At 38.1% G+C, this 21,971-nt stretch overlaps 1 protein-coding gene across 1 annotated transcript in view; it reads right to left on the bottom strand.

Moving 5' to 3' along the window:
- ZDHHC21 (zinc finger DHHC-type palmitoyltransferase 21) overlaps positions 1–21,080 on the bottom strand; it is a 32,790-nt gene extending 11,710 nt beyond the window's left edge. Inside the window, exons 1-7 of the mRNA XM_058824145.1 lie at positions 21,054–21,080; positions 18,058–18,150; positions 14,719–14,917; positions 13,845–13,943; positions 11,002–11,113; positions 9,938–10,076; positions 2,131–2,247 (exon numbers count right to left, since the gene is read on the bottom strand). Coding sequence (XP_058680128.1) covers positions 2,131–2,247; positions 9,938–10,076; positions 11,002–11,113; positions 13,845–13,943; positions 14,719–14,872 — 621 coding nt within the window. The 5' untranslated portion in view covers positions 14,873–14,917; positions 18,058–18,150; positions 21,054–21,080. The remainder of the gene's footprint in view (positions 1–2,130; positions 2,248–9,937; positions 10,077–11,001; positions 11,114–13,844; positions 13,944–14,718; positions 14,918–18,057; positions 18,151–21,053) is intronic.
- Between the last annotated feature and the right edge of the window lie 891 nt (positions 21,081–21,971).

Below are 21,971 nucleotides of genomic sequence, written 5' to 3'. Positions count from 1 at the left end.
GGTATGAAATGCTCTGAGCGGGGGATGGACTACATGACCTACATTCTTCAATGAGTCAATGCAACAGCATCCACATAGTGTGCATGAATTAATATTGGAGATACACCAGTAATGGATTTCTACTTCCCCAGCAATCCCACCAAGCCTAAAAACTTGTCCATGTGACAATAGCCCTTCTGCTTTTGGGGCAACAGGTAGGGTGCAATAAGAAGCCCTAATGAAGATCTGTACTTTTTACCATCTGCCTCTCATAGACCATCCACATCCACAATTACTGTAGCATGGTTATTTCACAAAGCTCAGCAAAGACAACAGAAAAAACTATCCAGACATACTGCACCTCAACAGTTATGATTTCAGCAGAAAAACTGGAGGTAAAAATGCTATACCCCACACCTGGTCCAGTGTAGCTGCCAACTCTGTAAGTGAATAGGATGTACTTCATGGTATGTACAACAGACAGAGAAAAAAAGACTTTACAGCAGTTTATAGAGTGCAGCGGCGACAGAGGCCTGAAAGTGTTAAGGCTCAGGACAGCAAAGCTACAACTGGGCATTCATGCCTGTTACAGAGGCAGTGCAGTTAGTATCCTGTGTCAGAACAGAAACAGCCCAGGTTTCAGGTATATCTGACAGAAACACGTTCAGTCTGAGAGGTCATATTTCACATCCAGTAATAGTACCTGAATGGGTGCTGATGGTCACTGCTAAAATTTAGTCCAGCTTCTGGCAGCACACAGAACAAAATTATAAACTTAGGGTCTGGTTTTCTTGTTTTCCTCTGTATCCTATCTGTGGTTTAGTGCAGTCTGATCAGATGAGTTTTTTGATCCTTTTCATATATATATATCCACTTAACAGAAACTAAAACAACATCCATATTTCAGTACCTAACAATTAGGCTCACTAAGTATTTGTCTCTGTCTCACCTGTTACTGGTGAGCAGAATTAACCACACAGCCACCTTAGAGGTGGTATAGGAAAACATCCCAGCCCTAGATAATGCAGACATAAAGGCAACATTTAAACAGGAAAGAGAAAACCTGTCAGCAAGACCCTGGAACAGAAATCAGGCACACAGTAAAGGTGCACAAAGGTGAATCTGTTGAGCTGGGGGTTGAGAGCATGTGTAAAACACATTATGGTAGAGTAGCTGGGGAACGGTAATAATAATAGACAGTAATAATGGTAATAATAATAGACAGTGTAACTACCGTGACAGAAAAAGCAAAAGGCAGTAAATATGTAAAAGTAATACAGTAAAACCAAAAAGCAGTATTATTGCTTTATCTAACATAATTTAAAACTACACTGTAGGCTTTTTTCCTTTATTCAATACAAAAGAATTACAGCATACAGTTGGGAAGTTTTCCATTATGGACCTACAAAAGTTAATGCTATGCAAACCTTCATAAGTAACATTCCAAAGTAAAATCTCAGGCAGATCTCCAACAGTTGTAGCCGAAAATATGCTGCCATCTTGTACATTACTGCCTTTAAAAAAAGTTCAGCAGGCCGTATCAGACTCTTTAAACATGTATATGTAACTAATGTAACTAATGTACTCCCTCTGTCGTGTTGAACAATATTTTAAATATTTGTATGGATTCTCAGGACAACTTCAAAAATTTGCTGACAGCTATTAACTTCTAATGTACAGAACAGGATGTTATGCCAAATAAAGTTGTTTCTTGCAAGTATTTATTACATTATCAAATTCACTTAACTGAAAAATTTTTCCATGCAGAGCGTATTTTTTTTCTGTATATCTAAATGCAGAATACCCACCTGGACTGTAAACAGCATGATTACATTGCACAGTTTAGTAAATAAAGAGATGAACATAAGCATATTTATCAAAATACTTAACAAAGATGCTGTCTGTTCTCAAAATTTGATTTATCAGTTAGCCTCACTGTCACATAAATTTTGACCAGGCTACACAAGAGTTTAAAATAAAAACAAGAATCAACTACATATCTTGTACACTGTGCAATTCCAGGACAAGGTACGAGTCCATTTTACTAATACAAATCACGAAACTGACTGAAGTGATATTATTAGACACTTCTGCTTTGACTAATTGTACTGAAAATAAAACTAACATATACTTCTCAAATTAGATACTTACAGTGAAAATACCCATTAGCTGAGTGTAAAAGAGTCGACTTATTCCAGCTAATATTATTAGACCCATGAAGGCAGATATTCTTAGGAGAGCAAGTTCATGTCTAAATACAAACACATCCTAGAACAAGATAAAAAGAAGAGAGAGACTTTAATTTAGTTACAAATTAATTAAAGTCTTTGAAACAAGCGGAAATAAGCTGTAAGAGGTGTTCTCAAAGCCTTAAAGCTGAAGGCAAATATTGGATTCTGAGCTACATCGCACATCATTGGTCTATTTATGTTTTAAAAGCAGAAACCAGTAATATTTTCTTTATACATGTTAACAGTTGGGGGTTTATGTTGCCAGACTGTTAAAAAAACTCCTTCAAGTAGTAAAGATTTTGGAAATAGATCAAGCTCAAACGGATTATTTCTGAATCTTCCATCTCAAACTGTGCCAAACTACTACAAACAAGCTATATAATACAGGAAAACTACTCCTGTTAAATGGAGCTGGTTTATTATTACTCAGCTACCAGGCACAGCTCATTTCATTTTTACATCACCTCTTCTGAAAGAAAACAAACATTCCAAGATTGATATTTGAAGATTGTACCCATAAAGTCCAAGTACCCCCTACCAGATGGTTCTTACTGTGGTGCTATCTATTATCCAATATAAACTTATCTCCAACTTTTAAATTTTGGCCTAGAGTTGGATTGCTGCGACTTTGGATAAGGATGAACAGTACAGATGCTTCAGGGCACACAGAAATATGGATGTATTCAATCAGCTGCATTGGAAAGTCTATTCTCAACCAGCAGAAAATATAAAAAGTATTACAGAAGGTTATGTAATATCTTCAAAGGATAGAACACCTTATTTTTATCACAGAAGAACATTTTTACGTGGCATTAGGTGTACTGTGAGTTCAGACCCCATTCTTGTATTTTTAAGTTATATTTATGTTCTCAGAGCTGTTGTTCGAATATACACATTGGTTTTTTACAGAAGTTAGATCATGGCAGGAAAGTATTAAACCCTTTCAAGTGAACTTTATATTACAACCAGAATATAGAAGAGAACTGAACGAAAAAATGAAACAAAACAAAAAAAAACCCTAACCAACCAAACCCCCCCCCCCCCCCCCGTTTATGTTCAACCACTAGAACTTGAGGAAGAGGGATGCTGGGTTTTCATTAAACAGAGAATAGTTAATGCAAATTATGTTTAGCAAAAAGAAAAAATCTAATTTTTCATTTAAGTAATTTCCATGAAGATTCAAAATATACACCCAGGAAAAAAGTTTAAACTGCCTACTAAAGCTGTGAAGAAAGTCAGTATTTAATGAACAAGCACAAAGCACTAGTTAAGCAGCAAAAACAAAAAACAATCCCCAACAGTAATTTCTGAACTATGGTAATGGTTCATCCCCTCCCCCCTCACTTGTTTATACTGGCCTTTCTTGCTGCTGTAGAAAATAGACTAATTTCCATTTCTTTTAATGCTTCTTACTCATTGAATGAGTTAATTCAAAGATAAATCAACTCAAAATAAAAGCAGTCACACTATTCTTTATTTCTCTTTCCATTAGCTAATGAAAGCTTTAAAGAAAAGCAAGGTAAGACACAACTTCTACTAGTTGTACTTCTTCATTATTTTTCAAAGAAGATGCAGTGTGGGCTTAGCAACAACATCTGCCAGCCCCCTCAGCACCTGTGCGTGCAACCCATCAGGCCCATGGATTTGTGGTTTTGTCTGCCTAGCCAATCTCTAAACAAACCTGCAGTGGCCAAGGGCAAGTATTCTTTTCTCCAACCTTCCTCTCTTGCCTCCAGGGTCTGGGATTCCTGAAGGATGGCCGCAGCAGTGAAGTCTGAGGCAAAGCAGTAATTCACTTTGCCCTCTTTGTGTCTTCTGTCACCAGGTTACCCATCTAAATTCAGCAGCATCTCCACATTGGTGGGGATCTTTCTAATCCTTGTTTTGTTGCTGATATACTTGTAGATGCTTTTCTTGTGGTCCTTGATATCCCTCAACAGACTTCATTCCAACAGGCCTTGTCTTTCCTTGTTGTATCCCTGCATTCCCTTCCATACTCCTATTATCCTCCCATAGGCCCTCTCTCTTCTTCCACATCCCGAGCAAATTAATTCCTAAGCAATTATGAACTGGAAATCAATACTGGGCACTCAAATCTCTACAGACAGAACAACATTTTTCTACAGAAAACCAAAGTATATGCAGTAACTGAGCTTTTGGATAATCAGACTTTAATAATAGAATGAATTACACAATTCTACATGGGAACAGAAATATTTACCTCCATGAGAACAGAAGAAAAGACCATTTAAAAAAGTAATAATAATAATAATAGTAGTAATAATAATGTACTCAGGATGCTGCAGCTTTGCATGAAAGCTCAATGCAAGTTGGTTTTATTATCCCTTTTTAAAACTTAGACAGTAACTCTTTTTCAGATAAGAAAGCCAATCAAAACTATAACTAATCAAAACTAGTCAATAATCAACCAATCCCTCTTTCAATGTGTTTTGAACAGATCCTCTTGTTCAACAGTATTCACCAATATCAGTGCAGTGCGAGTACTGACTTAGCGTGATTTTGGAGTCTGAGGTGCAGGCTACTTCTGCTAACAGAAAGAACTGTACAGACTGAGCCATCAAGCACACACACAGATAGCTGACATCACCAGTGCATGAACATTCAACTATCATAGCACAACAGGGTTTTGCTCCACAGCAGCTTTTTTCCACATTGCGCCAGGCTGGCTCTCATATATGGCCTTGGCAAAGATGCTAAAAAGCATATTCTTAACAACATGAGAGCTTTCCTTCACATAGCCTCTTTCTAATCTTCTTTATGTCAGCTCCACAGCCTAAGTGGTCTGCCAAAACTTCATGTTCACATGGGTTGCTGCCACTGCCTTTCTACTTCTCCTACACCACACCACACAGCACTCCCCATTGGCTCCTGCCTGTTCCAAAGGTTTCTAAATTCCATTTAGCTGCTACTTCTATCCATCCAGTAAAACTGCAAGGATTCTTAGTTACCCATAAAAATGCACAGAAATGTGAACAATAAGAACTTGTCACAAAACATGTGTAGGTTTATAGGATTATGTTGAAAAATGGACACAAACCACAAGATCTGGTATCTTTATCTCAACAGACAATACCAAAACATTCTACAGAAAGTCTCTGGGACAGATAAACAAGGGACTTCCTCAACCCCACAGCAGAAAACATGCCTCATATTCATTTGTGAGCATCAACCACTATAGATGACCCCTAGAATCAATGCTACCACTGAGTAGAACAACAGCTACCATGGCTTTATGCTATCATACAGGAGAGAGGTCAAAAACCTAGACTGTAGTCCATCACTTCCAAATTCAACTCTCTTTGTCCCCTACCAACAATAACAACAAAAAAACCCTTAAAAACATATAACAAGTCCCTGCTATGTGCATTACTGTTACTGTTTTCAAGGATTTATAGTTCCTTTAAAGCAGCATACTGTCCTGAGGACAGAGCTTTTGGCAGGAAAGACAGGACTATTGTATCTGTTCCAGAAGAGATCATCGTCATAATTTTTCATTTACAATGGAAGATTAATTTATTCAATCTTTATTCTTTACTGAAATATGACACACACAGAGATTAATATACAAGAAAATACATATGAAGCCCTCTTTTTTTCTTTGTGAACAATATTTTGTGTAACACATGATAACCTGGTTGTCTGTGCTCAGTGGTAAATGAAGTCAGTCTATCAACCAGGGTATCACAAAAATAGTGTATAATACAAAAGAAGGCCAGGCTTTCCAGAAAGCAAATTAAAAAATATAGACTGCAGGTTTTGTAGAAAGAAAGAGGAAGGATTTAATTCAATATTCATGTACTGTCCTTACAACCATAGTGAAGGACATCAGGGTTGGGTTGGTTTTGCAGAATGCTGAGAAGAAAAATTTTGTTGTTTTTCATTTTTAAAAAGAGAAAAAGTTTCCTTTAGACTCTCTTTACAGTATAAATGGACTTTGGATGATATATATTTCCAGATTTTCATTAATATTAGTCAATGCATAATATTAATATTACTGCAAAAAATCCTTTTCCAAAGCAAAGACAATGATTTGTAATTGCAGAAACAGGAACAAAATAAAACTAAATCAGAGCAAAGGGACCCAGGTTTTTATATGTTAAGAGGTTTGGCTATGACAATTATTGTAGCAAAATTTCTAGCAAACAGAATGTATCAGCAGAATTCCTTTTGCTTAAAATATTAAAAGCCTTCTATAAATAAGGTAAAATATACTGCCAAAGCATTTACTTTTGCAATTTGACCACCTGTATCTAGAATCTGTGCCAGCAGAGAGAGCAACTATGTAGTGGTAAGTCTAGTATTTATTCTTCTCATCTCACTATTCAGAAGACCGACTACTTCCTAAAATATACAGACTTCCTGACATTTTTTCATGAAGATGTAAGAATATTCCTGTGTTAACCTCTGGAAATCACCAATGCCTGCAGAAGAACTAATATGCTGATTTTATTCGAACAATATATTTTGTCTTGAACTATCACCCCACATAATCAATTTAACTATCATCTCCTTTATTTCTAGCTGTAATTGCACTCCTCCTACTGGACAAACAGAGGTAACAACCATAACCTAAATTTCTGGCAGTGTATGTTACAAGAACTAAGACTACTATGAAGCAATTTTCTGCAGTAAGAGGTGAAGCTGAAAGATTGCATCTCTACAGAAACAGCTTCCTCCATTACCTTTAGAGCTTTCACCCTTAACTCAGAATAGTTAATTTAAAATTTTTGGGGTTTTCTTTCTTGACCCTTTAAAAAAAAAAAATCCACAAATTCGAATTAGGAAAGAGCTACTAACATGCTGGCCAAATTTGCATAATGCCTTAATCAGTACTGTAATAAAATTATCATTTCACAACAACACTAAAAGCAATTTTAATTCTACAACTTCTGTGTTTTGTACTACTTTATATCTGAAGAATAAAAATGTAGATGAAGGCACACTGCCAAAAAATTCACAAGTATTTTAATGAGCAAGAATAAGCTTATTCCAGATGGCTTTTTGGAAAAAAAAATCATCCAGTTCTTTGAATCTGTTCTAAACACTAGCCCCTGCAAATTCAGAAAATGTAAGCTCCCAGTTACAGCCAAAATTTCAACAAAGAACTGTGCTTTTGTGAAAGGCTGAAGGTACCATGCTCTCTGGAATGCTGTGGTATCTCAGCTTTAATTGATATAAAGGAGATAAAAGAATCTTGCAGAATGCTTGCCTAAAACCCTAACTACTATTAAGCCTATCTTTTCACCAGTCCTGTTCCTTTGTTGTCAAAAAGACATAGTTCTGACAAATCATTCCATGGCACAAATCTATACAGCATCACATCCTCAGCAGCACTTAAAAAAAAAACGCCTCATGGAGCTCTGGTGTTGTTTTCCAGGCAGATATGTTGACTAAGCATGACAACTATTTCAGTTTTCTCTACTTCGCTGTGTGCTCTCCTATTCTACAGCTGAAAAACTGAGAAAGCTAAATACTATTTAGTGTTACACTATACTTAACAAAGGTCTTAACAGCCCAGACCTGCTGTGTCTACTGTTTTTCTATATTGTATTTTTCCTCTCTGGGGCACAGAATACTGTATACTATAGCACAGATCCACTTTGTAAAAGGAAGAGTGCCATTTGAAGTGTTCACATATGGAAAGTAACAAAACAGAGCAAAGTAAGCAATTTCTTCCACAGTTCTCTGTAAACTTAGGCAGCCAAATACAAGAACCTGAGCCCCCCTTCATGGAAACACATTACAATGGGTTAAAATAATTGTTGCCTATGTGTTCTGCCTTCTAACCTATCACCTGTCAAAGGAGCAGGAGCATTAAAATTAGGCCTCTCTCCAAACAACTTCAAATACTGGCAAGTACAAGTTGTATACATATTCACACTTGTTTTTTTGAACTGTCATTATTAATAATTATTTATCATCACCTCCTTAGGTATTGTAAAGTATCTGAAGTAAACATGATTTCCATTTCCCTCTCTTGCACAGACCACCCTCAATCAAATAATTTGGTTACTTTTCACACTACTTTTAAAAAGCAAGGCTAACAGACAGAACTTTGGCATGTTACCTAATACCGTGTAATTACAGGAAACAATGCATTCAGGGAATATTCACAATAAAAAGGAAATACCCTAAAATGACATAATACTATTAGAGGCCAACAAGTCTGTTTCAGTGCCTATGGAAAGGTGCTCCAAGCAGACAGCAAATTATTTTCTGTTCCATATTTATAAAATCCCTTTAATGATTTAAATGGAAGTATTGATGTAGATGGAAAAAACAATTAAATTCCTTTAGAATACAATTTCTTTCAAGAACAAGTTACAAAAATCCTCAACTTTGGAACGTTTTACATAATAAAAACTTGGTATTTATGAATTTGAATATAGCACTTTTATCAGTTTTGGATTAATTTTAAAGTGTCTTCCTACACTTTCAGCTCTCCTTTACCACATCATCTTCACATACACTTTTATGGGAACATCACACCCAGTTCAGACTGACACAGGAACAAGTAAGAAGCTTGGAAGACTATGTCGCATCTTTTTCCAGAAGCAGCATTTTTCACAAAGTGAAATTCTCATATAACATAGAATACACAATGATATGACAAACTTTAGTTGTTCAAAAAAATGGAAATTTTTTTTGTGCCTTACCCACAGTGAAGGGTCAGGTTCCAGTAGCCTGGAAAGATGAGTATGACATCGCCAGCAGAGAGCATGCTGGGGTGTCACATCAACACAGAATTTAAAAATCTTCTGCACTTCACTATTTGGAAAAAATCTCACCAAAATTTAGAGTGTAATATCTGAGATAATCTTATTCTCGTATGACATTTGGAACATTACCTAATTTTGAAAATGTTTTAAACTTGTTTTCTAGGTTTTTCTCTTTCGTGTACTTGAATTTGTTATAGTCCACTACTAATACAAAGTTCATTTCAGATTTAAGCTTGAAGTTCTTATGGTTCTTCATAAGCAAGATAGTATAACAGTTTTCTTATAAAGAAAGAACTTTCAAGTACTGAGCAAATTTCAAGCAACCATCTTCAATATTCTGAATACTACAGATAATAGGCATAAATGAGCACCAGATAGCAGCTCTACAATGTAAGTTTCATAGGGGAAGGAAGTCCTTGATTTTTTACTCTACTTCAGTTGGTTAGACCACATGAAACAAACCAAAGTTAATTCTCCCTTAACCCACACAACCTTTTCAAAGCAACAGAAAATACTGCTACAAAACCAATGTATATTTTTCCCCTAGCAGAATGATCACGTGTTCTTCTTTCTTAAAAAAGCAGTATCAGCTATTTAAAACATGATATTAGGATAGCTATATATTCTGCATAAATCTACTTTGGAAAAAGTAAAAGGAGAATTTAATACATCTAAAGTAAAGTAGTTACCTTAACTCTTTCCAGTACTGATAAGCACTTCCAAAGAAAGCTAATTGGTTCTTCCCTCCTTTCCTATATTCCTAAGAGAACTAATGTTGTGCTTTTAACACAAAGAACTCATATGCCCTTTCATAAAAATATTTTGTTACTTACTGTAAATCAGTTTGCTTACTTAATAACATTCAGCTAGTTGAACTCTCTTCACTAAGAGTGAAACTGAGCTACCAAAAATGTGCAGTAACTAAAAGCCAACACAAACTACATTGCAATACTACTTGTTCCCTTCACAGAGAAAACAGGTTCTTACCGAGTTTTCTTTTTTCAGAGGCAAAAAGTAGTAGTAATGGCAGAATTCAAGTATCAGTGTATAGGAACTAAGGATCTGGGTGTAGAAACACAGCTGCAAAAACAGCCAGTGATTGTCTTCACCAACACAATTATTAATCCTGTAGAGAAACAAAGCATGCATATATAAAAACAGAAATACAAATACTAAAGTTATGATACTGTGAATAGAAAACTTTATGATTTCTTAAGGAGCAAACTACTGGATCCCTTGCACCACAACTTAAAGCACAGATTGCACTACTGAGATCACTTAGAACAGGAGACACAGTTCTCTGTATTTTTATACAGCAAAGATACTGCTGCAACTTGAAGTAAAAATCTAGTAATAAAATTATTTTTTGAAAGTCAGTGAAATTTCACAGTAATATGTCTTATCTTCTGCTACTCAATACATTTCAGAGGTTGTAAACTACAAGAGTGCAAAAACACAAACAAATGTTTTAAAATAAATGTGATCACAGGCTAACCCAGTAACAAAGAAATATGACTTAAAAATTAACCAAAGGCACAGAAGACAATAGAGGCATCCATACTCAGAAACTCCTGCATATTCCAACATGAAAAGTGTAAAGGAAACACAAGGATTCTATCTGTATTAAGTACAAGATCAAAAGTTACATGGATGCAAATTCATACAAGCATTGGCACAGACAACAAGCTAAACCAGAGTGACAAAAGCACTATACTAGTGGTATTCTCTGAAGTAGAAAAACTTGACAAAAAAAGGTAGTTTGAACAATGGCTAAACCAATGTAAGAGAATCCTGGCGTCATTTCTGTACTCTGCGGTTTGTCTTGTAAAAATTATAACTCAGAATTTCTTTCAAAAATGTTTATTTTCACTTACTCTGATTTTTACTGGTAGGTATAGGAAAGTTCAAATGTATTACTTCCTTGCTTTATATGCCTAAATGATTAAGCACTACGGGGAAAAACACAGGAAAAATGAGCAGCAGTCAAGACCACAAATTTCAGAATTATTCACTAAAACAGTAGATAATTAGAAGAAATGTCCTGATTTTACCATGGACAGTGGTGATCCATCCTCCTCACACAATGTCCACAGCGACTGCAATGGTGTGAACGCTTTGGTCTCATCATATTGCACTTGTTACATAACTCCCAATGCTCTCGCTCTAGGTGAAAATGTAAAGACACATTAGAGAGATTTTAAACTCAGTTAATCAATGCGTACTCATAATAAATCTGTATGTTTGTAACTCTAATTAAAAAAACAAATCTTACTATGATCTGAGAAGGATAAGCACCACATAAAAAGCTTTTTCCCACTGTGACCTTAATTAAACTGGAAGATATTACTGCTACTCTATGCCAGTTTCCATCTCCAAAATGCCCTCTCTTCCTATAAATTTCTACAAAGTAATTATTACAGAACAAACCTGTTACTCAGACAAGGAAGACTGTAACTCAATTATTTCCTTACATTTCTACTGTGAAAAAAATTATCTGCTAGACACAATCAGGATACAATCTCACTGCTGTTCCAGTACCCCCTGAGGAAATACTGCTAGCTAACTAAAAGATGACACACAGTGAACACTTCAGGAGCATCTTCCATCTCAAAGCATTTTAATAACATGCATATCACCACATGCAATTTTACATATAAGACATGCAAAGAAAGAGATAGAGATTAGGGTTGTATATACAAATATATACTATTTTTAAATTACTAATGTGAGATTCTTTAAAAGCTAATATCCAGAGATACTGAGTAGCTGAAGCTACCAGGAGTACGATTGCTCAGCTTGGCTATTATTTATCTCAAATGCACCATCCAAATTAGAGGAATTCTTTGAAAAGCAGAATTCAAATTATATGTTCAAAAATTTCATCTTCACATGGGAAACAGTAAGATTAACACTGAAATACTTCCAGTCACAAAAGCATATATTTTCTGTCTTTAAGGAAAACAGGTGGATGACTGAGAAATACTTTGACTGTTCAAATTGTTTCTACCTAAACAATCTTTTTTGAGGCACAAAAATTTCTCATATCTCAGGGACAGAGGGAAAAAAAGGGAAAAAAAGCTTCATATTTACAGTAGGACATTCTGAAATTTTATACTGTAAAACACTGTCCCAATGTAAACAAAATAAAGTTATATTTAGCACTTCTGAGACACCTCCAGGCAGCTCTAATCTGGTCTTTCTACCTGCAAAATAACATTTGGACACTGGAAGTAAAGAAACCCAATATCTGAGATCATTAACCAAGTAATAATGACAGATGGAAACTGATTTACAATCTGTTTGCATAAATCCAGTGTCACAAAGGTGTCACTCACTAATAGGGTAGATACCAGAAGAGTTCAGAAACACCCCAACTCATTTTTAACACAATTTACACTGTGTAAAAATGTATCCTCCTGTCAGCCTAGCGCACACCAGACAATTGAAGCACTACCTCCAAAACTACAATACTCTGATATATCAGGCACCAAATCAAAATATAAAAGTCGTGACCTAGCCTAAACATTTCACCTTCAGAAGTACTTATTAAGTATGACTGCCGTATGGACTGAATGGAGCATCAAAAGTTTGGGGATCTATGCAAAGAGACACCTTACATTAGAAAAAACTCTTTGTATACAAAGGGAATTTTCACTGCTCCTGGTACTTTGATAGTAAATGAAAACTCCAGTATAAATGTAACTGTCTGTAACTAGTGAGGATCTCCATTCTCCAGCTCAGGTTGCAAAATCCATGTTGCTCCCCCTGCAGCAAAACTGCTGACTCCAGAACTCAAGTCTGAAACACCTGATGTTTTACTGGATCAAAGGATCAGCTGCCAGAAGCAGAAAGAACACTGGGATGAGATTTTTTGCAATTAGTGGTGACACATCTGAATCCCAGGGAGATACACTCCTTTCTACAATAAACTGTCTACTTCATGCACATCATATCATCAGCACTAAGGCTAAAACGATCATGTCTCCAAACACATCATCCTAGATTTTCAGTAACATCAGGAAAAGAGAACAAAATTTTATTCTGGGCATTCACCATATCTGAAGACAAGACTGAAGCATTCAGCCTCACTGGATGGGACACATTTTCTTCATTCATGAAGTGTTATCTGTTAATGTGACAAAGCTCATGCCGTTTAACAGCCCTACTCCATTCTAAACTCCTAAGTAAAAGCTCTATGCATTAGATAGTAGCTCCCAACAGTTCATAAAAATACTGTACTTTTCTGTGGAGAATCATTAAGGTTTTAAATTTCCTCCAACTTCTGGAGCACTGGATACCATACAGGAATTGTGGGATAAATTTGCAAGGACAGAAATTTTAAGTCACTACTTTATACAAATGCAGTGTAACTAGCACCATGGTTTAGGTTTTTTGTTAACAGTCCATACAATCATAAGACTCTGGAAAAAAAACAGCAAAAAATACACAGGTAAAAACCAGCATAGGACTACCTTCCAACACCATTTTCAACATCATATAAATTTACTAAGACCAAAGATATAGAATTAAAATAGCTAGCTATCTATAAACATTTTTCATTAAATATTATCAAGTTAGTAGTATATGCATAATGTTTGAAAGTCTAGAATGCAAAAAAAAAATCTGCCTGTGGAAAAATTTTCTAGCAGAAGGTCCTACATAACTGAAGAATGGTAGAATTTCTGGTAGAATACAAGTTTAAGAAAAAGAAGTTTTGAAACTACACAAGGAAAAGTGCTAGAAATTTACAACTTTAAAACAGTGACATATTAACTTTATTCAGCAAGGACAGATCATGGTTTGCAATAAGTCTCACAAACACAAATGTATTCCTAATTATTTTGAGGCTATTAAAATAACTTTCATTCAATTATATAGAATCAAGTTAATGTACCTGTAATTGGTATTTCTGGATTTTCAGGTAGTTTTCCTGGATCTGCTACTGAGGCTCTAAATAATGAAGCTATACAAAACACTGAGCAGAAGTAATAACCTAAAAAAATAAATAAGCATTTGTTAGACTTTTTCATACATGCAAAGTACACTGTATCAAAAAATACAGATGCTCCAGAATTGAGCTGGAAAACACTCAATCTCCTCATTCAATTCCAGATATATTTTTGATATTAAGTACACAACATTAGGAACTCCCCAATAAATAGAGTGAAAAAAGTAGTAAACAGTTCTGACAGCACCAGCAGGTGCTACTTTGACCATACTACTGTTTTTCAGAAATTCCTCCATCATCTTACCACACAAACACCAATCATATCACACCTCAAAGCCCCCATATGGAAGATATTCCCAACAGTGCATCTTCACCTTGAAGTTTCTTCCAGCCATAATTCAAGACTTTTCCCCAGCAAACCTATGAGCCAAACCTGTACGAGCTAACCCACACAGGGACATATGACAAAATTAACAAAACTTAGCTTGTTGCCAGTCATCACTACTATCGCACCAAATTCTGACAGGCACTCACAGATGTGAACCTGAAATCCTGTCAACAAGTTCTAAGTATAGGACCTGAAAGCTACATTCAGCCTTTTCACCAGTTTCCACAAAAACAAGTTCTACAACAACACCCCCAAAATAAAGTGCTGCAGCTTCTCAGAACACAAAAACATAAGACACATCCACTACATTTACCCTTTATCTTACCTTTTGTCTTTACTTTCACCCTAATTTTTATTTTCTGATAGGATTTTTTTAATGTACATTAAGTAGAAGCATTATTTTAGTAGTAGAAAAAAGTTAAAATTACTTACACAAAACTGCCACAACTGAAATATTTCCCTCTTCATAATGAGGAAAAAGGATGGCTTTTGGGATGAAGATTGTATTGTACAGCCAGACAAAGATAATTAGGCCCATGCAGCACCAACCCTGAGGGTCAACCACAAAGTGAATCCGTAGCCCCATTGAACATAAACAGATAATAAATTGTCACGACCCAAGACAATAATCCTAGAGATAAATAAAAAATATTTTTTTTAAAAAAGAGCAAATTAAGTAGTATAGTGCAACCTATACAGTTCATACATTCAAATTTGTACATTCAAGTAAGAAAGAAAAAAACCTATCAACTGTTGATTTAAGGAATTACATAAAAACTTAAAAAACATTTCACATACATTTTTTGAGCACCATGCAAAACATTTTACGAATTCATTAATTAGATATATCTGGCCAAGAAGCAACATTTATCACCAAGATGCAAGTCAAACCACTACCTGGGAAAACTATTAAGCAATAGGTAAAACAGCAACTGTCAGTCAGGTGGCAGCAGCAAAGAAAACTCTTCCATCTAAGTAAAAAGGCTGTAAAGCAAGTAAAAAATATAGGGAAGTATTTATGTTCCACAAAGATTCACCCCACCTATCTATTGCAGTCTCCCCTGTATTTCATGATTGTTTTCTTAAAGATTTTATGCTAAAATAGTCAAAAGTATCACTAAGAATTCAGGGTTTCGTCGCTTAAAAAACGTCCTTCGTGACATTAACAGCAAACCAAAGGAGAAAGGAGTAATTACCCTGACATCTTTCACACAGATTATTAAAAACATCACACAATAGAACATTTTCTATTAATCACATTTAAAACATCAAGGTTTCCATCTTTACACTTTAGTGGGCTGATTTCCTTTTGGTTTTAGACTGCAGAAACCTCACCAAGTCCTACAATGTGAACTTCTGAACTTCATAAACCAATCTCAATAACACAGCACTAAGTCCTAACCACTATCCAGCACAACTATGATGGAAGGGATTATTACTGTTATTTTTTTGTCAGACTACTTTCATACACATATTTTATTACTGCAATGCACACATAATCCCAATCTACTCTCTTACCCGTTAATTTGCCCAGTTTCTGGGCTTCAGGAATCTTGTTCCATTTCTGATGGTTTCCTTCCATTCCTTTCAGCTCCTACTTGTTCCACTAAAATTTTGTTTATCAAACATCTCTGTTTCCAAGGGTTTTGCTTACTTGTTTCACGTTTGACTGTCCTCAAATGCATTCAAAATTTACTTAATACTATTCACAAATTTCATTGTCTTCCTTTCTTCTTCTTTTAGATGTCTAATCAAATTCAGGCTCAAACAAGCTGCCATTTTTCCACACTTCTCCTTTGTGTTATTTACAATCACCCTTTGCTGGTTATTTTCTAACGTAACAGTGTTCCCATTCAAGTATCATACAGATCCCTACCAAGTTCTTGCAGCCACAGAAACCCCCACCACAAGAGGAGAAGCAAATAGAGTCTCAGCTTGTCAAGCCAGACATGTCAAGCCTCTGAGCTCCAGCACCAGGAGGACAGCTCCTGTTCTGCCCGCAGCTCGGATCTACAGAGCAGGTTCTGAGCCCTGGCAGCACACATGGACAGCAAGCTCTCTCCAAGAAATCCTCTGAGCCATCTGTGCCTGAGTCCTGCAGCAACACCCATACTGGGTATGAGGAACAGCATGGGGTAAGGAACAGCAACGGGTCCCTGCTTCTGGGACAAAGACACCTCTGCTGGCCCAACGTGTCACCTGGCAAAGTATGCTGCTTGCCAGGGGCACGGGTCCTGGATACCATAGACTGACTGCTACTGAGGCTGGTAGCAGTCTGGCCCTCAGTCTATTACCCTTAGCTGCTCTTCCATTCGGGCACCATGGACACAGCCAGGGGAGACCAGGAGTTCACCAAGCATGACTACACAGTTAACAGGATGTTGGCCAAAGTCTAGTGGACAAGTGGTATCTCATTCATGCTGCTGATGAAGGGGAAGAACTTGAGGAGAAGCAGACAGATCCTGCAAATGAGCAAGTGGTTGTGCAGCATTTACATCCATAGAACCTCCTATAAAGCTCAAACACTTAGGGTGAAGGGGAACAAGACCCACCTGAAATTACATGGGTGAGAGCATCTTTGCCAAGAGGCTGGTTAATCAGCTTGGCGAACGCTTAAACAAAGAATGATGATAGAGGAAGCTGGTGGTCACATTTCACAAGCAAAGGATGCAGGATGATGGGGAAAACAGAGATCTTATAACCAACCAAACCAAGGCGAAGTGGGACTGCACCAAGTGTGCGTGCACAACTGACACAGGAACACCACTTAGGTGCACAAGGATAGAGTTGGGAAAACCAAGGTCCTCCTAGAGCTGAATCTGGTGAGAGATATGAAATTCCAAGAGAGATTTGTACAGGTTCATGAGCAGCATAACGAAGGCTAGAGAGGAAACGCCAGCCTGCTGCCAAAAGTATCAAAATCATACAAAAATGTCAAAGCACCTTGTTTATTTTGCTCTTTCATGGTTAAGACCTGCCTTCTGGAATTCCAGGTCCCTGAGACCTATGGGAAAGTGTAGAAAACAAAACACTTACTCTGAGTGAGGGAGGATCAGATTAACAAATTTGTAAGTGAACTGGACCTGTCACTTCCATGTGACCTGCTGAGGTGCCAATCTGAGCGCTGAGAGAGCTGGTTTTGTAATTGTGAAGTCATTCTCAACTAAGTTTGGAAGTTTTATGCTGATGGGTAACATTCCAGAAGACTCAAGAAAACAAGTGTCAATGAAAATCCTGTTTTCAAGGACAAGAAGGAGGAGCCAGGCAACTAAAGGCCTACTAGCCTCACGCTGGTCCCTGGGAAGGTGAAGGAAACAATCCTGGAAACTACTTTCAAACACATGAAGGACAAGAAGGGGACTGGGAGTAACCACCATGAATTTGCAAAGGGAAAATCATGCAGACTAACAGAAATATAGATGCCAAAAAACCAAATGCAGCTAGAAACACTGCTGACCACTGAGGAATCCATCTGTTTTCCATCTTACTAGAGCAGCAGAGATTCCATGACTTCACAGCACTTCCTCAGAATAACAGCACAACAAACAAAACAGAGATATAATTAATTAAATACTTGCTCCTGAGTGACCTACTTGTACCATGTGTGAGCAATAAGCAGTGAGAGGGATTCAGGAGCAAACAGTAAGAATGCCTATCAAGAAAATACATCCCAAATTTTTATCTCTAAGTAACTTACTTTTGCCTGCATGACCATATTCACTTTTATAATTAGAAAACCAAAACAAACCTCAGCCATGCTCAATACCATACCTTGGATGGCAAAATCCAGAATTAAGCAAGAACTACACAAATGCAGACATCACTCTCAAGACAGGGTGATTTTTCATCTGTCTTCTCTATCTCCTGAAAGTGTGATATGCAAACAACCATTATCATTTGTTTGAAAGGCAGCATGTAACAGGTTACTTTCTATTTTGGTTTTCAAACCCCACCTTGCTGAGTAGAGCTGTCTCCAAACAAACACGTTACTTCTAACTAGAATTTCTCAAATCTCAGTTCTAGGCCATTTCAAAAGTCTAATATTTTTTTAAAAGAGAAATGTCTGTGTAAAACAGCAGTACTGCCAATCTGTTTCAGTTAAACACATTTGTTTCCTGTTTCCTATAATCGTAAATTAAGTTTTATATTTTTCATTATACTTCAGCAGCAATAGCAAATAAATTATGTCAATATATTGACTTACTCTGGCAAAGTGATTTTTTTCCCCTCTTTCCCTTGGTTTATGTACCATGCATAAATATATAAAGTGTGAGGAATAAAGAAAAAGTACGAGCTTCAAAATCTCATAACGAGGAAGGAAGTACTAGATTAAAATTTAAATCACAAACAAAGTGAATGTATTACTCTTTCAAATACAGTGCCAAAAGAAAGAGATGACTGATCTCATATAATTTTGTTCTTCAAAATTCATAGTTTCTGATCAGAAAAACTACAATATGCAAAGAAAAAACTCTATGAGAAGGTTAACAACAAATAAATGGAGAGAAACAATTAAGTGATTTATATCTGCATACATTCAGGATTCACACAAGCAATGAAATTCTCCAAGCAAAGTAATTTTCCAATTAAATAGTTTAGGAAAAAATACAGAGCACTAATGTTAGAGCTTTTGTGGTTTTCTTCCCTTGTGCCCTAACTTATAGCTATTTCTTCTAAATAAATAACTCAAATACAAATAATTTGAAAGCCAACAGGAGCTGTGCCTATGAAAAGCTTCAGCTGCACTAAAACATGACTGTCTTTCCTACATTATGGGGAATTTTCTTGCCTTTCCAAAAAAAATACCTTTATTACAGGATGCGTGGGCAGCATTTTTCCCTAACCCTTTTCTTTCTGCACAGTTCCATCAATGATATCATAAACTCAGTATTTTGTTCACTACAATCACCTGCAATATGACTCTTCATGTGACATCCACAGAATACTAAGACCACAGAATGAGTAAGGCAGGTGAAAAGTCAGTTGCAAGAAATGAGAAAGTTTTGTGCTAACCAGAAATGTTAAGGTAAAATATAAATTGCTTTAATAGACTCATTTGAATGCAACTTTAGAAAAATAAAAAGTATACCATTTTGCATCAAGAATGTCCCAAAACATTTTTAGAAACTGTATTTCATAAACACACCCAACAAGAGCAGTACTCAATTTCTCAGCCTAAGAAGCACAACAGTCAGCTCTGGGGACATCCTGTTTCTCGCACATTCATGGGAGTTGCACTGATATGCAACTAGAAACTGTGCCTCACTGTAGCCCTGCTTCTTAAGAAAAGTATGACTTCTGAAATTTGACTTGCAGAAGTCAAGGACTTCTTTTAAGGACTTTTTTCACAAGTCTTTAAACAAGTAGAGAACAACACAGATCAGTAACATCGTATTGCTTGCCATGAAAGACAATTTTAAGACTCCACACAAACTTAACAATACTATGCACCATAATACATATTTTGAGAGTGGAAGAAACACTACTTTCTAAAAAGGCTGTATCCTAAGCAAGTCAGAAAAAAGAACAGAGAGTAGAAACACAAGAGAGCCCACTTCTCATAATATTTGTGATAACTAGGGCAAGACAACAACAATCAACAGACCTCCCTAATTTCTGGATCCCGCTGCATTTTCACACCAGTGACCTTCCTGAAATCTAAATAATTACTGCCAAAGATTAGTGACACTAAAACAAAAAATACACTTTAATGGGAATAAACAAGGTGGACTTGAACCAATCAACTGAATTTATTTTACAAACCAGATTTTAAGGATGTCACGTGTCAGAGTAGAACTGCCATTAAGCTTCTTGCAACACTTACGTTTAACAAAACAAAATAGGTATCTGAATGGCCAGTTAACATAAGCAACAGCATATTTGTGCTATGACAAACCCCCACACACCTGGCATTTCTCGTGTTTATAGAATGGATGGTTGCAGCAGAGACCTTGGCACAAAGCAGTTGCTAGGTGGCTGTTGACAGGTTTGTTGAGATAGGCAAGACATTCCCACCCAGTTACTTTTCATAGACAGGATCTAGCAAAGCATACCTGTAAACAACTACTTCATTTATAAAAAATGTCACTTGGGCTTGGACAGGGATGTGGCTTGACATTCACATACGCACACCTAACCCTCTTTATCACAAGCCCATCAAATCTATCTTCACCCACTGCTGACCAAACAGCCACTTGTAGACAGATAATGCACGTTACTGTAAGACCATTACTGTTTGGATCATCAGTCTGAGGCGAAGACCTGCTGTATCACCTCACTTAACTGCGAGAGCCGGGAAATGAAAGTGCGAAACCAAGGGACGCCAAGACTATTGCATTTCCTTGTGCCGCGCCGCTGAACACACAGCTAATCAAACCTCGTGCCTCTCCTACTACCACCTCAGTATCACCGAACACCCTCCTCCTGCTTTACAGGGCAACCAGCACCCTGCACCGGCATAAAAGCGACAGCACCACTTCCTGACTTCACAGCTGGGGAGACACCCGGCAGTTCTGCCCAGGGCTTCCCTACCCAACTCCCGGCACAGACAACAGCAACGCTGGAGGGGAGGTGCAGCGACGGAGGAAGCCCCGCCGGAGCATGCCCGCCGTGGCGGGGCCGTGCCCGAGGGGGTGCCAGTGCCTCCGCCCCCGCCCCTCCCTCCCGCCCGGCCCGGCCCGGCCCGGCCCGGCCCGCCCGCGGCGCCGCTCCCGGGCCAGCGGGGGTCGCGCGCGCCGCCCCCCGCCCGGGCACGCGGCGGAACCAACCGTGGGCTTCCGCCGCTCCAGCCGCGCGTGCGCGCTCGGAGCGCCTCGGCGGGCGGGACCGCGCCCCTCAGGGAGGGTGCGGCGCCGGCAGAGCCGCCCTTCGAACCCGCCCGAGCCGAACCGGCTGCCCCCCTCACGGCCGAGGGGCGTGGGCGTCTGGTCTCTTGTGCGGGGGGCGGGCGCACGGCCGGCACGGCAGGGGTCTGTGTGCTGAGCGTGTGCAGCGCCGGAGGAGCCGCTCTGGAGGGGTGGTCTGCCCAGCCCGGTGGGAAACCCGACGAGCCGCATTTCCCCAAGGTTGGAGCTCGCTGTCACTTGCTCGTTCCTGAGCAAAGACTTCAGTCAGCAGGAGCCTTTTCCGTTTTTCATTTTTGCAGCGTCCCTTTGCAATCCCTGTGAAAAATGAGCCCTGCAGACAAGGCCTCTTCCTCAGTCTCCAGGCTGCTCCTGGGAGAATCTGGCAGCTGCCCCAGCTAGGCCTCATAGCTTGAAGCTAATAGTATAAAATAACAGTAGCTTTATTAAGAGAGACTTGCATTACCTTGTATAGCACATAACCTTGGTTTCACGGGGTAAGTGAAAGGCCCCAGCCCACTGCAAGGAGGAGGACACCCCCACCTTGCAGATAAGGACCTCTTATATTCTGTCTCGTCTCTCAGAATCATAAAGCCACCCATGAAGAAGAAAAATGCCTCTGGACTATGAAGATAACGTCAGAATCCCAGTAGTTTCAACACCTCTAGCAAAACCCTGCTGTTATCTGGCATTGGTGGTTGTAGCAAGACCAACTCCCGGGACACCTAAATCAAGAAAGAGTCTGCTGGATGGTGACACCGCAGATTTATTGCTGTTTTCCAGAATAGCGGCATGAATGTGGTGCGTGGTCAAATCATGTTGTGTATAAATGCATGAAAGTGA

This window comes from Ammospiza caudacuta, chromosome Z (genome assembly GCF_027887145.1).
Source record: "Ammospiza caudacuta isolate bAmmCau1 chromosome Z, bAmmCau1.pri, whole genome shotgun sequence".
Lineage (NCBI taxonomy): Eukaryota > Metazoa > Chordata > Aves > Passeriformes > Passerellidae > Ammospiza > Ammospiza caudacuta.
This window is presented reverse-complemented; position numbering and strand designations above follow the sequence as displayed.